At 38.5% G+C, this 21,156-nt stretch overlaps 1 protein-coding gene across 3 annotated transcripts in view; it reads right to left on the bottom strand.

Annotated features, from left to right (window-relative positions):
* pam (peptidylglycine alpha-amidating monooxygenase) overlaps nt 1-21,156 on the bottom strand; it is a 59,642-nt gene continuing 38,486 nt past the window's right edge. For all 3 annotated transcript variants that reach the window (XM_051412269.1, XM_051412270.1, XM_051412271.1), the window contains 11 exons: nt 19,136-19,265; nt 18,161-18,277; nt 17,926-17,998; nt 17,206-17,416; nt 15,267-15,470; nt 15,068-15,183; nt 13,936-14,032; nt 13,728-13,778; nt 8,123-8,371; nt 7,730-7,789; nt 1-4,983 (listed from right to left, as the gene is read on the bottom strand). In XM_051412269.1, the coding sequence (XP_051268229.1) occupies nt 4,805-4,983; nt 7,730-7,789; nt 8,123-8,371; nt 13,728-13,778; nt 13,936-14,032; nt 15,068-15,183; nt 15,267-15,470; nt 17,206-17,416; nt 17,926-17,998; nt 18,161-18,277; nt 19,136-19,265 (1,487 nt within the window). In that variant the 3' untranslated portion in view covers nt 1-4,804. The remainder of the gene's footprint in view (nt 4,984-7,729; nt 7,790-8,122; nt 8,372-13,727; nt 13,779-13,935; nt 14,033-15,067; nt 15,184-15,266; nt 15,471-17,205; nt 17,417-17,925; nt 17,999-18,160; nt 18,278-19,135; nt 19,266-21,156) is intronic.

Raw genomic sequence — 21,156 nt, 5'->3', positions numbered from 1 at the left:
TTTTGATGCTCTGCAAACACTTTATTACACAAATAACATAGTTACTGAAAATAGTACTCTTGCAGCAAAACCAGAGTGTCACAATAAATATCAGATAGCCCACATGTGACTGCAACATCGGAAATGCAATTTCTATGGCATGCCATTAAGAAAATCATTCATTCAATAATTTACTACAACTGAGGATGTGGACAGAAACTGATGAAAAGAATCCAAGAATAGAGTAAATTTAAGAATAGGGAGTGAATGAATGATTAAGCAAAGGAAATGAAACTGAATATTCTGATCTGTTGCACCAGATTTCACAAACTAGCTTTTACTGACAACCTATGACCAGTGTTGTAGGTTTGAGTGAACACATTTCCTACCAGATTCTCAGCTTTCCACTAATTCTAGTCATAAATTACTAATTGATCAAATCAGATGTAATAATTTCCAATTCTAAAGTTACAGTAGGTAACTTTTATAAAAATAACTGCCATATTTTCTGACACTTTTACTATATCCTGACAGTAGTATGAGACAGATAATTTGAGAAACAATTTCCTCTGGCTACCCCCGGTGCTCCTAATGGCATTAGCTCATTTCCAGGAGACTCATGATCAATCTTCAAGCCACCAACCCAAAGCTTGTGTATTTGACAACCTGAGAATGAAACTCAACTATCGAATTTCTTTTTTGGCTCTGATTGGCTGTTTTCATTCAGCCTTGCTGGTTTCTTGCAAATACCATTAGGAGCAAAAGGAACCAGATCTTTTCTCAAATTACCTGTCATGTACTACTGCCAGCAAATATGACAAACACTTATTCTTTATACAACTTACCTACTGCAGCTTTAAGTAAAATCTCAAACAATGTCCTGTAAGAACAGAAATGATGAGCACGAAGTGAGGAATGTTAGGGAATTGAGGAATTATTGACATTTAATGTTGCTTTGATCTTGCTTATCCAGGTGCTAGGTTAGTTATACATTTTTCTCCAAAACTTAATGCTAGTGCTTTTATACTGTGTAGCTCCTGCCACTGTCTAATACGATACATGATACAGTTGCTTTTAATTTGTGGGTTGACCTTGTTTAACAGTGCATTGTGGCATTAAAAGTGTGATGGACTTGTGAACCTTGTGCACAGGTATAGCAGATAGATATACCTGTGCACAAAGTTGACAATCAACAAAAAAACAGAACTGGATTAGGCTGCTGAAACAGATCCATTCAAATGCAGAGATGCACTTGTGGATGGCCTAATGAATTAAAACATTTAAAAGGACCATAGCAACTATTTTGCATGTTTTAGCATGTTTGCTTCAAATTATAAACTTTAAATCATAGCTAACCAACAATACTGCTGAGTAGAAATTTGAATGTAGAAATTTGAATTAATTTTTTTTGCAGTTCCAGGTATCCATTGGTTTCCATTCATTTCCATATGATATGCCCCCCATAATCCAACACAGTGAACATAAAATATATATAACATGCAATTGTCAGTATTGTAGAGCTGAAGCAATCAGTCAAATAATCGATTTCAATTAAATTGAAATAAATTACTCATATTATTTTAGCTAAAATGATTCACTGGTTCCAACTTCTCAGATGTTAATATTTACAATTTTTTTTGTTAATTGTGATCATCATTAGTATCTTTGGGTTTGGACTATTGCTCTGACAAAAAAAACCATTAACCCAAACTGATCAAGTAGTCGAGTAACTGCAAGATTAATCAATGATAAAAATAACTGCTAGTTGCAGCCCTACAATATTAGGTGAAAAAGTGCAGACTTTTTAAATGTTAACTGCTCAAGTGAGGTTTGAGAGTACAGCAGTAAAATGAACAGTAAAATAGAGAGCAAAAATACAAAGTGTATATGATTTGTATGTTAGGAGCGGATGGGGTTCCTTTAAGTTACAACATGTAAGGTGTACGTAGCAACCGTTTCTCAATTCAAGCAGTTTCTTTTTATTGTTAGTGAGTTTGGTGCAATAACAGTTTCAGTGCTTGAGACTTGGCTGTTGGATTGGCATTGTGTATATATACACACACGCAGAAGCACACACACATAAAAATATACCTATATGTAATAATATCCATTTTCCATTGACCTGAAAGAGAAATCAATATAGTACAAGCTCTACTAGCAGCAGCTGTTTTTGTCATGATTTATAATGGCAGATGCTGAAGAAAAGCAAAACACAGATGTAAAAAGGCACAAAATTACAAGTGAAATGTTACTCATCTGAAACATGGACCAAATAAGTATGTTCAAATAATGATGTCTGTAGCTTTATCAAGTAAGGATGTAGTTTTCCATTAAAACTAAGCTGTATATACTGTATATAATATCAGTGCTGTTATACTATTCATTTTTAAAATTGAAAAATTTCAATAACTAATCCTGCTGAAATGAAATGTCATGAAGTCAGTCCAGTTCTGATTCAACAGACTCAAAATACCAAACAGCAAAACAACTCAAACCAACCACTTGACAGGTGGGTTTTTAGGGTCCTATTTTAATAGAGAAAGCACGGTGACCAACACAAAGCGGTAATTATGGCAAGACTGTGTGGGCGTCTCCAAGCTCACCTGCTGATTTGGTTCATGTATGTGCAGTTGGACAAAGTGCAAAACCCAATCACAATGCTGGTCCCATTGTTTTGAAACAAGTGAGGTATGATAACAATAGCTCAACCAATTGTGATTGCTCTCCCAGGAAATTATATTATTTACTTATTATAAACGGTCACATCATATTCTAAGAAATGCCTCCTACTAGCGCTACTTATGGCATTTGCAAGTCTCTACCAGGCCTGAATGAACAACCAATCAGAGCTGAGAAAGATAGAAAGACGCTTTGGGTTGGAAGCTAGAAGATAGGTGATCAGTGTCAGCACATGGCGACCTGGGAATGAGACGTGACAATCAACTAACTTTTTGGCTCTGATTGGTTGTTTTTTGCGTTCAGGCCTGGTGGATTCTTGCAAATTCCATTAGGGGCACTAGGAGGAGCCAGAGGAACCAGATTTTTTCACAGGTTATGAGTCTCATGTACTACTGTCAGGATATAGTGTAAGTTTCAGTAAATATGATAAGTTCATTTTCAAAAATTGTTGATGTATGTGGAGATCAAGATAAACATAGTGTTGTGGTGGCACTGTGCTATGGTACAGCACAATCAGAGGCAATAGCAACATATTTGTAATGTTGCTTTCAGATGGATGCAGGGATTTAATGGACTGAATGAGGTTTTCATACAGTATGAAGCAGCTATGCTTAACAGATACTGCCCATAGCAAAAGTGGTTTGGTCTTAATGTGGTTAAAATACCTGAAAGTAACACTTGATGGAACGTTGGTAAATCAATCATCTATAAACAAATATGGTTCATTATTCCCACATAGCAAAATTGCTCAGGCCCAGTGACAGCCAGTAGCCACATCTTGCCTTCGTCTTTCAGAAGTTTTTTTTTGCAATGGTTTACAAGTGTTGATTGTTCAGTGTTTACTGGCTAAATGTAATCATTTAACTATATGACTACACACGGACAAGAGGGGGCATGAAGGAATGAAATGAGAGGAGATCAGAAGAGGGGAGGAGAGGAGATTAGAGAGATTGTCGGAAAATTCTCATTTTAGTTTTGGCATGATGTGAAAAATAAAAATGGGTTTATAATACTATCAATTGGGCCGAATATGGCAAGTGTGTGTTCTGTAAATAATGTATTATATTAATGGAGTGGCTTAGTTAAGGTTTAGACAAAGCTGAAACTTGTCTGGTCCAACGTAGTTAGCTTAATATAGGAGATAAGTGGCTACCAGATCTGGCCCACATATGGACTGTAATTCCTGGGTCAAGTGTAAGTGGACTGTGTAGGCTGTCACTGAGCCAGACCAATTTTGCTATGTGTGAATAATGACCCATATTTATTTATAGATTTGATGTTGATTTACCAACATTCCATCCAGTTGCTTTCAGATATTTTAACCACAACTAAAAGTAGCTAAAGTATTTTTTTATGCCAAATGAAATGCATCAACTTGAGTTCAATTACGACATTCTCTCCCAGTTTTTAATTTGCTACTCCTAGAATACCAAGGACTCTCTCTGCATTTCCACCAGTTTGCACCTCTCCTCCCACTTGTGCAATGAGCAAACAGATGTGCAAAGTGAATGTCCTGGTCAGACAACACCAAACTGTGGAGCTTGACATGTGGGTTTTTAGGGTCCTATTTTAATGGAGAAAGCACGGTGACCAACACAAAACGGTAATTGTGGCAAGACTGTGTGGGCGTCTCCAAGCTCACCTGACACTAAGTGTCGTAAAAAAACAAGACGCTATGAGTACAAATGAATAACAAATGTCAACTGACTGTGAAATACTTGAAATTCCTGATCTAAATAAATCATTATTTGAAGTTGGGTTTCCTATGAAACCATGGAAACTGCATGAATAGGAGGTAAAATTTCCTCAGCCCATTGGTAGATTTGTTCTTGTGAATCTGATAGCAGGAACTTCAAACATTTGTCCTGGGGAGTGTGCTAATGATTTCACTAAATGCAATTTCAATGCATTTTCACAAAGTCTGATTTGGGAAAAACAAACCCTCTATGGTAATGTGTAACCAAGGCTGTATCAAGACCACGGGCAAATTAAATTAAGGTTAAATAAATGCTAGGTTATTCTATATACAGCACATTTTTAAATATATAAACAATAAGATTGGCAACTAACACAGCAGTTACACACATGATGAATAACATACATCTTGGCAATGTAAGCCGAAGGTTGGTGGCTGGTCCCAGAGCATCTAAGAGGAGGATTGAGGAGGCGGCAGAGCGGAGTACTCCTCGTTCTCGGAGTCGCTGCTGTCCTCGTCGTTCCTCTCCTGGTCACTACCTTCAGTACTCAGCTGGTCAAAGCCCTGACGACTGTAACCCTTATGGGTCGCAAAGAAGTTCCCCAGGTTCAGACTGCCCACTGTTTTACCTTGCCAGAGAGAAACACAGAGGGAAAAATAACGTGTCACTAACATCTTGTATAAGACAAATGTTTTCGTGTCAATGACGCTACAGTGGGTGATTAAAATTGCCCAGAAGATCATTGGTACTCAGCCACCAAGCATTATTGATATTGGTGAGGCGAAGCACACACCCCAGCCACAGCCTGTTCACCCTGCTGCCACCAGCATCAAAGCGTCTTTCCAGGAGGAGCCAAAGGAACCCGATTATCTGTCTCTTTTGTACTACTGTCACAAAATAGTGAAAATTTCAGCAAATATGACAAAAACATATTATAAAAGTTATTGCAGCTTTAATACATTTTTATTTAGTTTTACAAGTAGCACACACGGACATATATCTGAATTTCATTATACAAGCCTGCAGTGTACATTAATGCTTAAAAAGATATCAACCTGGCCATATAATAGTATTTACATTTGAAAATTCATATTGACCCTATGTAAAATTATGGTCCGTTTGAAAATTACTCCTATTTTGTGCAATGCTCAATGATCACATGAGGGGGTCATGTGATCCGTTCTGTGGATATACTGTGTCTCACTGAATGGTTTAGGTCCTATATTCTTATCAGATCTCCTGACCCTAGTGCACCTTGCTTCCTTTTTCACCAAATTAGCTCTGGTTCTTCGAACCGGTTCCGTTAAAGAACTTGGAGCCTTGGTGATATCTAGCGAACCAGCCTGCGTTTCCACCAGTTTTGAGTGGTACCATAGTAATTGGATGCATCAACACAACCTGTAGAATATGACACGCACACTTTCCCAAGGAAAACCTGCTATTGTTCAGGTTCCGAACCAATTTAGTTTTGGTAGAAATGCTCTGAATGGTTCAAAAATAGATGATTGAACCGGAATCGAGCCAGTTCCCTATTAGTGGAAAATAAGCGTGGAGAAAATGCCTTTTATAAGCTGCTTAAATGTGGAACAAACTGCCTGAAGAACTAAGACTTGCCTGAAGAACTAAGACCTGAAACAATCCTACCGTTGCTTTTAATTAATCTTTAATCAATGAAATTAGCTGGTTAATTGTTTTATTGTTTTTATTCTTGGTGCATATGTTTATGTTTGTAAAATCATTAGAGTAAAGTTCTCACTGAGGAAACAACACTCTCAAGATTATTTCACTTGTTTGCTTTTATCATTTGTTTCTTGTTTTGTTTCTGCTTTTGCCCAACTCTGTAAAGTGGTCTGGGTTGCCTTGGGTATAAAATGTGCTATTAGTGTGCGCATGCGCCTATCGTGCCTGTTGCAGTTGCTCCCATTTGATTAAGGGACCAGTGTGTAGGAGATTGGAACCAACCAATTTAAAATTTTCAAGTGATTATACACTAATGAAAATATACCTATGAATATTATATTCCATTTCTGCCAATAGACCCTGCTATATCTTACACACTGGACCTATAAAAAAATTAAACCACCCACCCCACTGGTGTAAGAATTATTCAGACCATAATAACTTCCAATAAAAGCAGGGTCCCAAATTGACGCAGGTCTCCTTTCTAAGCCTACTGTGACTACACATTTTGACAAATAAACGCAGGTCTCCAATAAAAGCCTGGTGTGGATTTATTAGAAATTATCTGAATGTATAAAACCTCTTTAAACCCACCAGGTCACCTGCTTGTGCAAGTTTTAAGACGTCTAGATTGCCTACACAAATATAAATGTTTAAACTTTTGTCAATATTGACATGCTTCACATTATTAGATCACTCCACAATTAAATCGTTCAGTTCATTTTACGGAAACTATAAGGATCAAAGTATAATTCATTCAGACTTACCAGCATGGTAAACAAGAGAAACAGTAAAAAAAAAAACTTGTTCATAAAGTCTGTACGGTCTCCCTTATTTTTATTCCCTTAGTCCGTAAGGGTCCAATCTAAAGAATCAAAGTTAATCCAAGAGAAACAGCACAGCAGAGAATATTTCCATCTGTGCTGTGCAAGAGTTTTGTGCTAAAAGAATTAAACGCCTGTCCCAAATAGATGTCTGTCCCCAATAAAGGCAGGGGGAGTTCAGTGATTAAAGCAAATAAACGTGCGGACTATTATATTAGTTTTATGGTAGTAGAATAGAGTAAAATTTCATTTAGAGGGCAGCTGTGGCTCAGAGGTGATTAATTATTCCACTAATCGGAAGGTTGGCGGTTTGATCCCCGGCTCCTCTCGCTGCATGTCGAAGTGTCCTTGAGCAAGACACTGACCCCCACATTGCTCCCGATGCTGTGCATCGGTGTATGAATGTGTATGAATGATTAGTTTCCATTCTGGTGAGCAGTTGGCACCTTGCGTTGCAGCCATCAGTGCATGAATGTGTGTGAATGGGGTGTACAGCGCACTGAGTGGTCGAAAGACTAGAAAGGCGCTATATAAGTACAGTCCATTTACCATTTAAAAGTAATACATACAGCTAACTTTAATTACATGACTTACTGTGTTTTGTTTGCACTATTTGTCATGGTATTGGATTTCTTCAGAATCGCTTTAAGTATTATCAGCAAATGCATACAAGTATCGAAGGCATTGACTTCATCTCACTCATTATGTTAAATGATCTTACAATATTCTGCATCTGTGTCAGAATCAGGTTATTAACAAGAGAGAGGGTGATGAGAATATTGGTCAGATCAAAGACAGGATACTATGGGTAAAAAGCTGAATATATATATTTTTTTTATGTCTAACACCTATGTAATGTTAATGACTTACCTCTTATTTTTCCCAAGATTCCTCCCACAGTGGTGGGTTCAGTTTTTACATCACATTGATCTGCAAACAAACAATATTCAACAATATTTAGCTGAAGGCTGACCAAATATCAAATCATCATATTGTAAACCTGTGCGACCATCTAGTACTGCAGCTGCTCCCTGAGCCTTCCATTCTGAACTAAAAGTCTGGTACCACTGTTGTTGGACATGACAAGATGGATTCTTGCCAGGTCCAACCACATGAGGAACAATCGGTCAATACTCACTGTACATATGGACCTGGGTGTCCTTTATCAAATCTAGGTGTACGGTCTATTTATTTCTGGTGTTCTTTCATATCAGCTTTGAACTTTCTTCAGTACACAGCCCATTGCCTTATTTTCATACATACTGTTTTTCCACCAGCAGATGAAGACTCCTATGGAGATAACCAGCAGCAGAGGGATGAGCAGCAGGGTGGTGATAATGGCCGGGAGTACACCCTGCTCTCTGTTTGGCCTTGCTGCACTTTTGTTCTTCTCCTTTTCTGCCTCTTCCTGTAGTTGAGGCTGTTCAGCCACAATTTGCTTCTCTTGGATGGCCGCTGTCTTCGTCATGTTGTGCTCCGGCCTCACCTTGGTTTGAACAATCGTCTCCATTTCTACACACAGAGAGAAAAGTAATAAGGTTTCCACATGATTTTTGGGGGGGTTTCTCACGGCCACATAACAGGTCTGCCCAAACCAAGAGAATAACTTAAAGCAGCATTTTCACAATGTGATTTATTTCGGTCTCTGCAGATAAAACCCCAATCTTGTTTTTTTTAAAGTCAAATATAAGAATACTTCTTTTGGCGTCTGACTTTCATAATTACACTGGAGTAACAGAAAGCTAAGAAAAGCAAAGCTAAGTTGGAACACTCAAAACTGGGAGGGCGTTCATGAAAATAAGAGGTTTAAGAAGCCAGTTTATTAACAGATGGACTTGTTGCTGAAAGTAGCTAACTGCCGGCAACAGTAAAGTTAGATGACGTTAGCTAGTTAGCTTGTGCAGCTAACATTATTAGCTAACTTAGCCCGGGGTGACAGGAGCCAAACCTGTCCAAAAAACCTACCTCGGCACTTTATTCCCTGTCGTCAAACTGTCCTCTGTCGACAAGTCCCTCCCTAGCTGCTGCAGTTTTTTTGTTTTTTTTTTTACTTTAATTTTTTCTTCAATCAATCAATAAAAACATGTACAAAAATACAAAGACACAAGGGGGGTAAACACTACTTTGTTTATTTTGTCCATCTTACAGTATATAGCTCCGTTTTAATTTGTAGACTGTAGGTAATTTGTTCCATTGATCGAATTTCTTCTACAATGTCCAGCCATTGGCTCAGTCCAGGTGGGTCAGTTCTCAGCCAACTTCTTGTAATGGCCTTCTTAGCCGCAAGAGATAGGATCTTGAACAGGTATATGTCTTCTTTATCTATTACATCGTCTGGTATCAGTTCTAGATATATATGCCGGGGATCATTAGAAATATTATATCCAAAAATTTCACCCATGGCTCTCAGAACCCCCTCCCAAAATGACCATATTTTCATACATGACCAAAATATATGAGAGAGGTTGGCACTCTCTTCCTCTCTCTTACTCTCTTCCTCTCTCTTTCTGCACTCATTCATGTCCCATTAATGCATGTTACTAACTCCACTTCTTCCCCGGAGTTCTTGTGCTTTCTCGTCTCGCAGGTTCTCATGGATCCTGGTGGAGCCTCCTGCCATGGTCCTGCTTGACTGCCATTGCCAATACTGTTGTTGCTGTGCACCTGTCTGTCTGTCTCTCGCTCCCTCTCTCTGCCTCTCTCTCTCTCTCTCTCTCTCTCACCCCAACTGGTCGAGACAGACGACCACCCACCTAGAGCCGGAGGATCTGTCCTAGGTTTCTGCCTTTTAACAGGCAGTTTTTCCTTGCCCTTGTCGCCAAGTGCTTGCTCATGGTGGTACTGTTGGGTCTCTGTAATTAATGTTAAAGAGTTCGGTCTAGACCTGCTCTATTTGAAAAGTGTCCTGAGATAACTTCTGTTATGAATTGGCGCTATACAAATAAAATTGAATTGAATTGAATTGAATTCAGTTGCCCACATTGTGTCCAACAGTATTGTTGTTGACCTAATTTTTTCTTTTTAATTTTTGGTGTAATAAAAAAACGTTAAATTTCTCCAACCAAACTCCCTCCATCTTTTAGAGCTTGTTGATGTATGTTGGGTCTTAAATATGGACTGCCAATCACTCACAGACAACTCAATGTTAAATTATTTTTCCCATTTCACTTTTATATACACTGTATCTCTTCCCTGTTGCTTCAATAAACCTTTGTACTGTTTGGTAAATGGTAAATGGTAAATGGACATGTACTTGTATAGCGCCTTTCTAGTCTTCCGACCACTCAAAGCGCTTTTACACTACGTGCCACATTCACCCTTTCACACACACACAGTGATGGCAAAGTCCATCGAACAGAAACTAACATTCATACACATTCACACACCGATGCATGGCATCGGGAGCAATTTGGGGTTCAGTATCTTGCTCAAGGATACTTCGACATGTGGCACCAGGAGCTGGGGGTCGAACCCACAACCTTCTGATTTAGGAACGACCCGCTCTGCCTCTGAGCCACAGCCGCCCATTTAGAAACAATTCTTGAAGGAATTTGCTTATACGCACCTGTCAGCACCTCAATCACATAATTCCCTTCCAATGAGATTTCCTTCTTAATTTCTGTCTCGCAAAAGTGTCTTAATTGAAGATATCTGTACAAATCTCCATTTTCCAATCCAAACTCATTTTTAAGTTGTCTAAATGATTTAAGATGATGCTTATCTACAAGTGTACATATAGCTGTTATTCCTTTGTCTCTCCACTTTTCAAAGGTCTTGTCTAACGTTCCTGGTCTGAACCTGGAGGTGTGAGAAGGCCAGATCAACAGCTTATAGTCTCCTGTTAACTTATATTTTTTAACCACATCATACCATATTTCAAATGTTTCTCCCATAATCGAATTTTCACCCTTAAGAAGATCCATATGATCTTTTCCACTTAACCTTGACTGCGGAGGGGCCCGACCCAGGCTCATCTCAATGTCCTTCCATCTGGCTTGATAACTCGAAAAGCACCAATATACTACCTATCTTAATTGTGCAGCATAGTAATATTCTCTAAAGCTTGGCAAAGCCAATCCTCCATTTTCTTTGTCTAGCTGAAGGGTCTTGAGTCTTATCCTAGGCCTGGCTCCCACCCAGATGAACCTGGAAATTAACTTATCCTGAGCTGAGAATTATGAATCTGGTACTCTAACTGGGAGCGATAGAAAAAGATAGAACAACCTAGGCAAGAGGTTCATCTGATCACCTCAATTCTTGAGCTGAAATACATTACTAGTGTTGACCATTTTGCCACATCTCTTTGAATTTTATCGTTTATTAGTTTGCAATTTGTCTCGTAAATTCTGTCAAATTCCTGAGTTATTATCACTCCTAGGTATTTTATTGACTTAGCATTCCAATTTAAATTATATCTCTTCCTGATTTCTTTATTTGGCTTGTAATTGAAAGTTAAAACCTGAGTTTTTGACATATTCAATTTGTAGCCCGACCTCAATCCATATTCTTCCATTATCTTTACTAATTCAGTAAACGTTGTATTCGGGTCTTGAAGGAAGGTAATTATATCGTCAGCAAATAGACCTATTTTGTGTTCATCTCTTGCTATCGTGAATCCTGTCAACTTGTCCTCTTGTCTAATTATTTGAGCAAGTGGCTCTATGAAAATCGCGAAGAGGGCGGGGCTAGCACAACAACCTTGTCGTGTCCCTCTGTACAATTTAAAAGTGTCTGTCAGGTGTCCATTGATTTTAACTCTGGCTGATGGGTGAGTATACAGTCCCTTTATACATTCAATGAATTTATCATTGAATCCCATCCTCTCTACTACTTTATACAAAAAATCCCAGCTGACCCTATCAAACACTTTTTCAGCGTCTAAGCTGATCAGGGCAGCGCTTATATGGTGTTTATTGACATGGTCTATAATATGAAGGGTGCGCCTGATGTTATCCTGTGTTTGGCGTCCTTTTACAAAGCCTGTCTGGTCTTCATGTTTTTCCCCTCTTTGGGAATGACAGAAATCACAGCATCCCTCCAGGATGGTGGGACTATAGCCTTCTCAAGTGTCCAATTAAATGATTCCAATAGTACCGGGGCAAGGACTTCTTTTAATTTTTTGTACCATTCTTTTGGATTGCCGTCGCTCCCAGGACTCTTATTAGTCGCCAGTCTACCTATGGCTTTATCCAATTTGTCTCTTGTAATAGGGGCAGTCAGATATCTATTTTGCTCTGAGCCTATTTAGGGGAGGTCCAGTGAAATCAGGAATTGTTTTATTTTCTCTTCGTCAACCTTCTCAGGCTGTGAATACAAGGTCTCCTAGTAGTTTTTAAAGATTTTATGAATTTCTTCTGGATTGTATTTTAATGTATTTGATAAAGGGTCCCTAATTTTATGAATTTAATTCGTTATTTGTTGCGTCCGAAGACGCCTCGCTAATATACGTGTTGGCCTTGGGCCTGATTCATAGAAGGTTTGCTTTTTGAATCTCAATTTATTTTCTATTTCATCATTAATTAAGTTTTCTATTTCTTTCCTTATATCTTTAATCTGATTCCCTATTGTGTCCGTATTGTCATTCTTGGGTTGTTGTTTCTCTAGTTTCTTCAATTCCTTCTCTAATTGATCATATTTTGATCTCCGGATTTTCCTTAGATGAGCTGTACTTGATATTAGCTTCCCTCTCATAACTGCTTTGACTGTGTCCCAGATAATAGTTGGGTCGACCTGGTCATCCTTATTATCATTTATACATTCACCAATTAGCTGCTGCTGTTTTTATAGGTCATATGTGAATATGAGGAAGCAATTACAGCTCTGATTTCAATTTCATGTGGACTTTAAAGACAAGGCCTGATTGTAAAGACTATGGAATAAACTACAAACTTATGGGCCTGTGACCAGGTAGTTAAACCATAAGACGTGTAAGAAACTCATTAAATTTACAGGCACAATCAAGGCACAGCCAACAGCTAAGGTCAACCTTAATGGTTTTACAAATATTTTTAGCATGACATATGAAAGTTAACTGAGAGTCTAAAATCATCCCCAAATCACTGATAAGCCATAACATTATGACCACTGACAGGTGAAGTGAATAACACTGCTCAGATTGCAGAAAAAGTTAATGCTGGTTCTGACAGAAAGGTGTCAGAACACAGTGCATCGGAGTTTGTTGTGTATGGGGCTGCATAACATTATGACCACCACCCTGTTGGCTGATTGGCTGATTAGAATTAAAGGTGAGCTCATTGAACATGTAACATTGTTCAATGAGCTCACATTTAATTCTAACATGGTGATCCATGTACAAAGACTGGGTCGTTGCTGCAGTGGCTATAAGTTTGAATCCGATCTGTGGCGCTTAGCCGTGTATCATCCCCTCTCTCTCTCACTCCCCCTATTCTGTTTATTTTCAGCTGTCTTATCCAATAAAGGATAGCTACAGGTTGTCTAGAAACATGTCAGTGACTGGTTTTGTTCTGGTGTTGTACTTGGGTCTGAGAAGTCTATTCAACAACTACAGTACAAACAACCGGCTATGCACTGCCTCAGTACAAAATTAGGACACTGAGTGAGACAAGTGTAATATTATTACATTATTACTGTATAGTGTATAATCTATTATACTATAATACAGTAAATATGTATTACTATATATTTTAAGATCTGAAAAATTATGCAATCCTTGACTCAAAACCGTGATATAATCCAGTTTTGTGATCTGTGGTACCTCTTGCCTTCATGTGCGTCACGTGCTGCAGGTGTGTGTTGCCTTGTGGTGTCAGCAAATATGAACGTCAGGAGCAACAGGCTCAGCATAACAAAAATACAGTCTGAAACAGTAAAAATCAATAACACTCACCTTCAAGTTCTTGAACCTCGATTCCTGCTTTCTTCACTGAGCGATGTAACTCTGGAACATTAAGATGAAAAAAAATTAAGGTATATTTAACAGCAAACTTAAATTACAGGTGGAAAATTCATCTACAAAGCCACAACAAAACACATTTCTGTATTCTGAATCAGAATTTCAGTTAAAGCACACACAAATTAAGATTATCATAGCTTACTCTCAGAGGTAAATTTGAAGACTGATTTGTTGCCTGCATCTCCAACAAAAACGCTGCCATCCCTGGTTGCAACTATGTCGTGAGGCATTTTAAAATCCTACAAATAAAGCAAGATACAGCTCAATGCAAAAGTACAGGCAAGAAATATGATTCTACACCATCATAAAAAACTGCTTTCCAATTAATTAGAATGGTCTGGGTACAGAACATGAAATTGGTAACTGGAATAAAGACAAGTCTACAAGCAATATACTGATGGACAGAGTGGATAAATTGTTGTGCAACCTTGATAATATGTCAGTGGATACAAAAACTGAGGAAGTGTGATAAAAAGTGTGAAGATTACATCCCCTAAAAAGTTCAAAAAGCAGAGAGAGATTCCAAAAAACACAAAGGCGGTGTGGTTTAATATCAAATACAAATAGGAGTTTACTAAACTAGAAATTCAGTAGGGTATCTTAACACTTAAAATCTGAAAAGCTGCTGAAATATTTCTTTGACAAGATCTTATGTTATCCCTGATGATTGGGTGATTGGTTTAATCTACCGATCTATAAGAAAAACTGTGACTACAGGGATTGAAATAATTAAAGAGGCTTCACACTTTTGAGCTGTTTGGGTGAAGCACAAACTTACTGAGAATGCAAGCTTATCTTATCAAGGTTCTGGATAATCATATCCTTAAGCAGAATGAATTACTCTACAACACAGGCCTTTGTTTGTTTTTGTTTTTTGGGGAGCTTTTATTGCCTTTATGATAGTGACAGCTGAAGACAGACAGGAAAGGGGGACGGAGAGAGAAGGGATGACACGCAGCAAAGGGCCGTAGGTTGGATTCGAACCCTGGGCCGCTGCAGCAAGGAGCCAGCCTCGGTACATGGGATGCCAGCTCTACCAACTGAGCTAACTGGGCGCCCCGCCTTTGTCACTTTTACTCCGAGTTCCCCATATGACTGTTTTGGTTGTGGGTCGCCACAAATGCATAACACTTTATGGCACTAGCCCATTTTTCCATTACAGCACACAGTTTACAACAGTTTTTTTCCTTCTATCTTAAACATTATTGTGGCCACAGCTCATAGGTTACCACATATGGATGAGTGACAAAGAGAGAGAGAGTATGTGTTTTTACCTTTTTTTCTGGGCTGAAGGTCTCCAAAATATCCTTGGTGGAATAATCTATTACAAAACCTTTGAGTGGAGCTGAGCGATATGGAGAGTCCCCATTTACTGCAAAGATCAAGCCATCTTCATGCACACACACAAAGATAATTGTTAAACACTTACGATTGCACACCGTAGAAGAGAATCAGCAAAGTTAGTACACTCACCTCCGGCAGGGCTGAAAGTGACTGCAAACACTTCCCCTCCAAACTCCTCTTTCTTTATTTCCTTGACAAACTCTCCAGTTGCCGCTATGAAGCACTGGATACGTCCGTTCTCCCTGTCAGCCACACAAACTTCCTGTCTGCCGGGAAGGAACACCAGGCTGTGGGGTATCAGGAACGGTATCCTCCTTCTCCTGTCTGACGAGCCTTCAGTCAGAAAAATAACATACGATGGCTGAATATGTGAACATTGTGTTTACTGGTGAATTGGTAGCAGTGATCTGAAACTGCCTGAATTATTGCTAACAACACAATAAAAAACGTAAATTTGGAGATGGAAATCAGCTTTGAGTAACAACACTGGAAATCACAAATTGGTCTAACTAAAATCCCAATTTATGGTAGTACTCTATTTAAGACGCTAAGTGAAAAAGTAGTAGTATTTTTTGATTTATAGCATGTGTAACCCAGATAACATAATGGCTTACTCTGTAATAGATAGTAGTTGTCCATCCTATTGTAAATGCACAGATACGATTCGATCTGTGACCTTTCTGTCAAGAACCCTGAGCCATTCCAATGCTGACTTTGTTTTTTGGTGCAGTCCCTTCCCTTTGTTATTCATTCATTCATTGCATGCACTGTAACCTGTTGCTAGAAGACGCAGAGATGGCCAAACAAAACTTGCCTCCTCAAACCTTGAAGAACTGGAACTGGAGCCTCGCACCTTTATTGAAGGAGTTTGTGTTGTGAATGAAATCTCACTTCAGGAATTGTGGAACAATATGCTATGCTAATGCTAAACAAACCATTTCAAATGACTTTATGGTTCAATATAGTGTCTTCACTATCAACAGTAATTATTACAACCGACAATGTGCCGCAGCAGGGGAATATGACGGACTTGCTGGTGAATACTGGTGAGCCATGATGGTTGCATGCAAATGGAGAGGAAAATGCTCATGATTTAACCCCACACCTGTTTGTCTAACCAGGTCAGGTTTCTCTGGAGCAACTAACTGGAAGGCGAGATAGAGGAAGGAACCCCCACAGGAACGCTAACTAGAAAGAAGAAACCGCCCCATTGTACCTTTTTGAACCTTTTTGTACCATAACTAGGGTTGCAAAGGGGGGGACATTTTCCGGTAAATTTCCAGAAACTTTCCGGAAACTTTTCATGGAAGTATAAGCTGGGGACTTCCAAAACATTCCAATTTGGAAACTTTCATGGGAATTAATGGAAATTATGGGAATTAATGGGAAATTATGGGAATTAATGGGAATTTAAGATTATCCTGCAAGATGTTTCCTTTCAACTACATGTAAGTTCCCTGTTATAGACTAACAGTATTATAACAAACAATATTAAAAATATCAAGTTTATTCCCATTAATTCCCGTTTATTCCCATGGAAAGTTTCCAACTTTGAAAATTCCCAGAATTTTGCAACCCTAACCATTACCCTAAAATGTTTCATGCCTTTTGGCTGGACACCAGCAGAGTGGGGTCAGTGCATTGACAGAATATATAATGGACAGAGTCAGTGAAGTGAAGCCAATGAAATTGTCACAGTGCATCCTATGTAATGGCAGCAGCAGAGGGAACTCCATTGGCTGCAATAAAAGACGAATAGCATACAGTCTTATGGAGAAATTAGCCTACTTCTCACTTGATTTATTTTCTCAGTAAACCGTTTTCAAATGACTTTATGGTCTCAGTTTCTAGTTTCAAATCTTCAAAAACAGACTGTACACAAGACAATGAAATAACAAGTGCTCTCCATTTTCATTGGTTGGCTTTATTGGAATTAAAACCGCGAATGTTTGTATTACGTAAAAAAAATATTTTACTTTATTTACATGCTATATGCTCATTGTCTAACAAGACCTGCTTTAAAAAAAAAATCAAGATTTGTGTGCGTGTGTGTGTGAAGGATTCCTACCTGCACCCCACTCAGTCAGGTATTTGCCATCAGCAGAGAATTTCAGTATCCTAGCATTGCAGTATCCATCAGACACAAAGATGTCCCCAGTCTCAGTGTCCACAGCCACATCAGTGGGCTGGCAGAAGTGGCTGTTGTCACTTCCTGGTGTGAAAGCCTCTCCCAGTGTCAGCAAGATTCTGTCTTTGCCATCACTGCTGACTTTTAATACCTGATGAGAACACAAAGGAGACACAACATTCTTCCTGTTGTATTATGGGTTGATGGATTTGACTTGTGTATTGAATCTCAATCTGTTCTGAGCATTGGACCTATTAATTACAAATGACTTAGAACAATTTAATGTTGTATATAAGTTATTTATAAATAATGATTATAAATAGAGATCTAGATGATTAGTCATCATTAACAGATAATCATCTAAAGTTGATTTTATAGAGCCAGTTATTATTAAAGGTTCACTGTGTAACAGAAGAAGAACAATCTGTTGGGAGAAATGGAATATAATATTCATAGGTATTTTTTCATTAGTGTAGGTGATATAGGAATCACTGTGTTATCTACAGACTTCATGTTGAAACGCCATGTTTTAACAGTAGCCCAGAACCAAACACTGGCTGTAGGGAGGGCCTTCGAGTTTTGCGACCAGTTAGACTTAGTTTATTCTTCACAGGTCATCAAATACAGAAGCCTCAGTTAGGTTGTGCCAGTGTAGCTTACCTGATGAAGAGCCACATCAGTGACCCAGTAATTATTCTCCTTGTCTGTAGTTATTCCATGAGGCAAGTAAAACCTGCAACATCAGTGAAATGCATCATTAAAAGACACTTGACTTTCACCTGTATTGCAGAATTGCAGGATGTATTGTTCACAGTAGAAGAAATACCCGGTTGTCTCTGTTCATACTCAGCACTCTCCTTTATAACAAACAAAACTAAAGCACACTATAACTTGCATGTTTCTGCCAGAAGCCTTCAGGATGTTGCCTTTGACTGGATCCACAACCAAAATAGTTGACTGCTGAATAGGACCAAGGAACATCTGCTGGTATCTAGCCTGGCTGTTAAAAGATCTGAAAAAACAAACAGAAATAGCTGATTTTTTTATATTTTTTTGCATCCTTGATTCCGTTCACATTTTTCCAACTATTCATACTTCTCTCTATAATTAATATGTTCAGTTGCCCATTTAAACCTTAACATGTTCCACATCTTCCATACACTATGGGCATTATTTAACTTTTAAACCCCTTTCATACTAATTACACTATTTCCTACCTATCCAACTCTTTTCCTTCATACCTTCACATTCCTTCAACAGCTTCTACATACAAATTGAAGCTATCAATTCAGATTTACGAGACAAACTTTTAAAAGCAATGCAGTTCAGCGTCAGTTTTTTCATTCACATTGCAATTTCTTTAGAAAATGCCATCTCTAGATTTGTTTGTTTGACAGGGAAAGTATAGTGATTTTTTAAATCAAATTCATTGAATCTACTTTTTGGTCATTCATGCTACATTGATAGAAACTTGCTGCTAACTGCTCTGCCACCCACTGACTGTCAGCTGACTGTCAGTAGTGGCCAAAGATAAGCTGAAGGTGGCAAACAGGCAACAGGAGTGAAAGAATAGTTCACTAATTACATGCTTTACTTAGCTCAATAGCAGAAACAATATGTGGATGAATTAGAGCAGGCCCTTTCATTCTGCAAAGAGTAGCCATTTTTCATCCGTATAGTTGCTCTAGCGGTGTGATTACAACTTTAAGATCATATCAGTTAAGTTTTGTTCATGTTCAACTGAAAGAGGTCTCCAGATAAACAAATTATATATTGTATACATAACACTACACATTAAGATGTTTCCATTTCAAGGACTGACAAAGGCCCAATATCAACAGAAAAGGATATGTCAGTGAAAGCGACTCACTCTGCCCCCCAGTGGTGGTCACCTCTGTGGAAAATGACCAAGTTAGAATCTGCATCGAGGGCAAGTCCTGACACCTGACCCAGTTGGAGAGAACTCTGAGGCCACACTGAGACTTGCTCCAAATGGTAGTCTACACCACAGAAACAGACAAACACATAGACAAAATCATGAGTTCAGGCATTCTCAACAAGGTGTCAAAGGTAATTACTTGCATTCTGTAACTGCTAATAAAAGAGGCTTCATATAGATCTGTATTCTTTCTGTTTTCTTAGAGTTGGTTAATTTTGTAATTTTTATTTTTACACATGCTACAACAGTGGGGTCTGTGGGACAAGCAATGAAAAAATAAAGACAATTGTAATGGTGGTGAGGAAATGTAGTCAGATATAGCAACATAGTGCTTTGTCAGGACACGGCAGTGTTTTTTTTACAGTACACAAACAATATAATACATGGAAGCACACAAACTGAAGAAATAAACACGAAACTTAATTTGTTAAAAAATTAATGAGAAATTTAGACTAGGTTCAGTGGCCCAAATCAGATTTTTTTACTCATATGTGACTCAGATAAGTTCTTTTCATGACCGTGTGATCAACACAAATCACATAATGAACCTGTGTACATCATTTTATGCAGTTTATAAAAATGTTTCACACATTGTCTGTGTGTTGGTGGTGTTGTCAAGATGTACAGGATGAAACAGACACAAACATATCAAGTGAAACAATCTTAAATCAAAAATATATATATATATATATATATATATATATATATAAAACATACAGCGGTGTAGGAAGGGCAAACTATCTGTATACAGGTCAGACAATAAAATACTTTGTATTGTATGTAAAGGGTGGCAACAGGAAGTGAAAGACTGCAAAAAATGATCAAAATGTCCAAATATTAAGATATATCTACAGTATATACAGTCTTATTAGACTTGCACGTTGCAAACCAGTTTATTTATTATAGTGTAATATCTGTGATTTAACTATTGAATTTAACTAGTCATGTTGTAGAGGGAAGAAGTTGGAACAGATTCCAGGATGTATTGGATCTGTAGTGATTTTGTTTTGCCAGACTCTGAAAGTCTACGAGTCCTGAATGTTAGACAGGCTGGCCCAAATCTTCTCTGCAATCCTGACTGTCGGTTGTAGTGTGTCCTGTTTGGTGGCTGATCCAAACCAGTAGTTTGCTTGGCCTTTTTGATAACTGGGAGGTTGGAAGTCCACTTTAATATCCATTATGAGGAGTTTAACAGATGGTTCCCTGAGGTGCATTAGCTGGTGTATAGCAGTGGTTATTTTTGACTAGATTGGTTAACAGATACACTGAGTCAATAGTCAGGAACGTGAATCTAGACGGACTGATCAGTCGGCTCCCGTCTCCCCGAGTCGGTCAAAAAAGTGCCTCCGAACACACCAAAGCGACGCCGACTGGAGTGTACGTTCTGCGCATGCGCGAGGCGTAATACGTCCCCATAACAGCAGGCGGCGCTAATCTGTGTTGTCGTCCAAAACAAATGATAACCGGAAATGATGGATCACTCTAGACCTAGTAAACACAGAGCACGCTGTCGTCAGTCATTGTTTTCATCAGAGTGTGTTGATAGTAGTCAAGAAGGATCGTTATTGTCATTACATGCTGAACGAAAAATACGATGGCTAATAATAACAAGATACTGGCGTTGGCGTAGTATGTTTACATCGTCACTTCTGGTTTGTGAACGCCGAATGCTGACTGATGACGGCACGGGACACACCGAACCAACTCGAGTCATGATGACTTCCGACGGCAGATAATCGGGTTGGTGTGTCCGGGCCTTTACACACTTCTCCGCGCTTCCATTAGAACAGTCACCCACGCAAAACCCCATAGAGACTGTGTCTGTCCCCTGACCGCCTAAATTAGTTAAAGAAATTAAAACAAGAGGAATTTAACATAAAAACCTAATAAAAATTAAAACAAACTCCACACTAGCACAAAATAAAAGAATGAAATATGGACTATATGGATAA

Source organism: Dicentrarchus labrax, unplaced genomic scaffold (assembly GCF_905237075.1).
Source record: "Dicentrarchus labrax unplaced genomic scaffold, dlabrax2021, whole genome shotgun sequence".
NCBI classification, from domain to species: Eukaryota; Metazoa; Chordata; class Actinopteri; family Moronidae; genus Dicentrarchus; species Dicentrarchus labrax.
The sequence above is the reverse complement of the archived record's forward strand: the minus strand, read 5'-3'. Positions and strand labels throughout refer to the sequence as shown.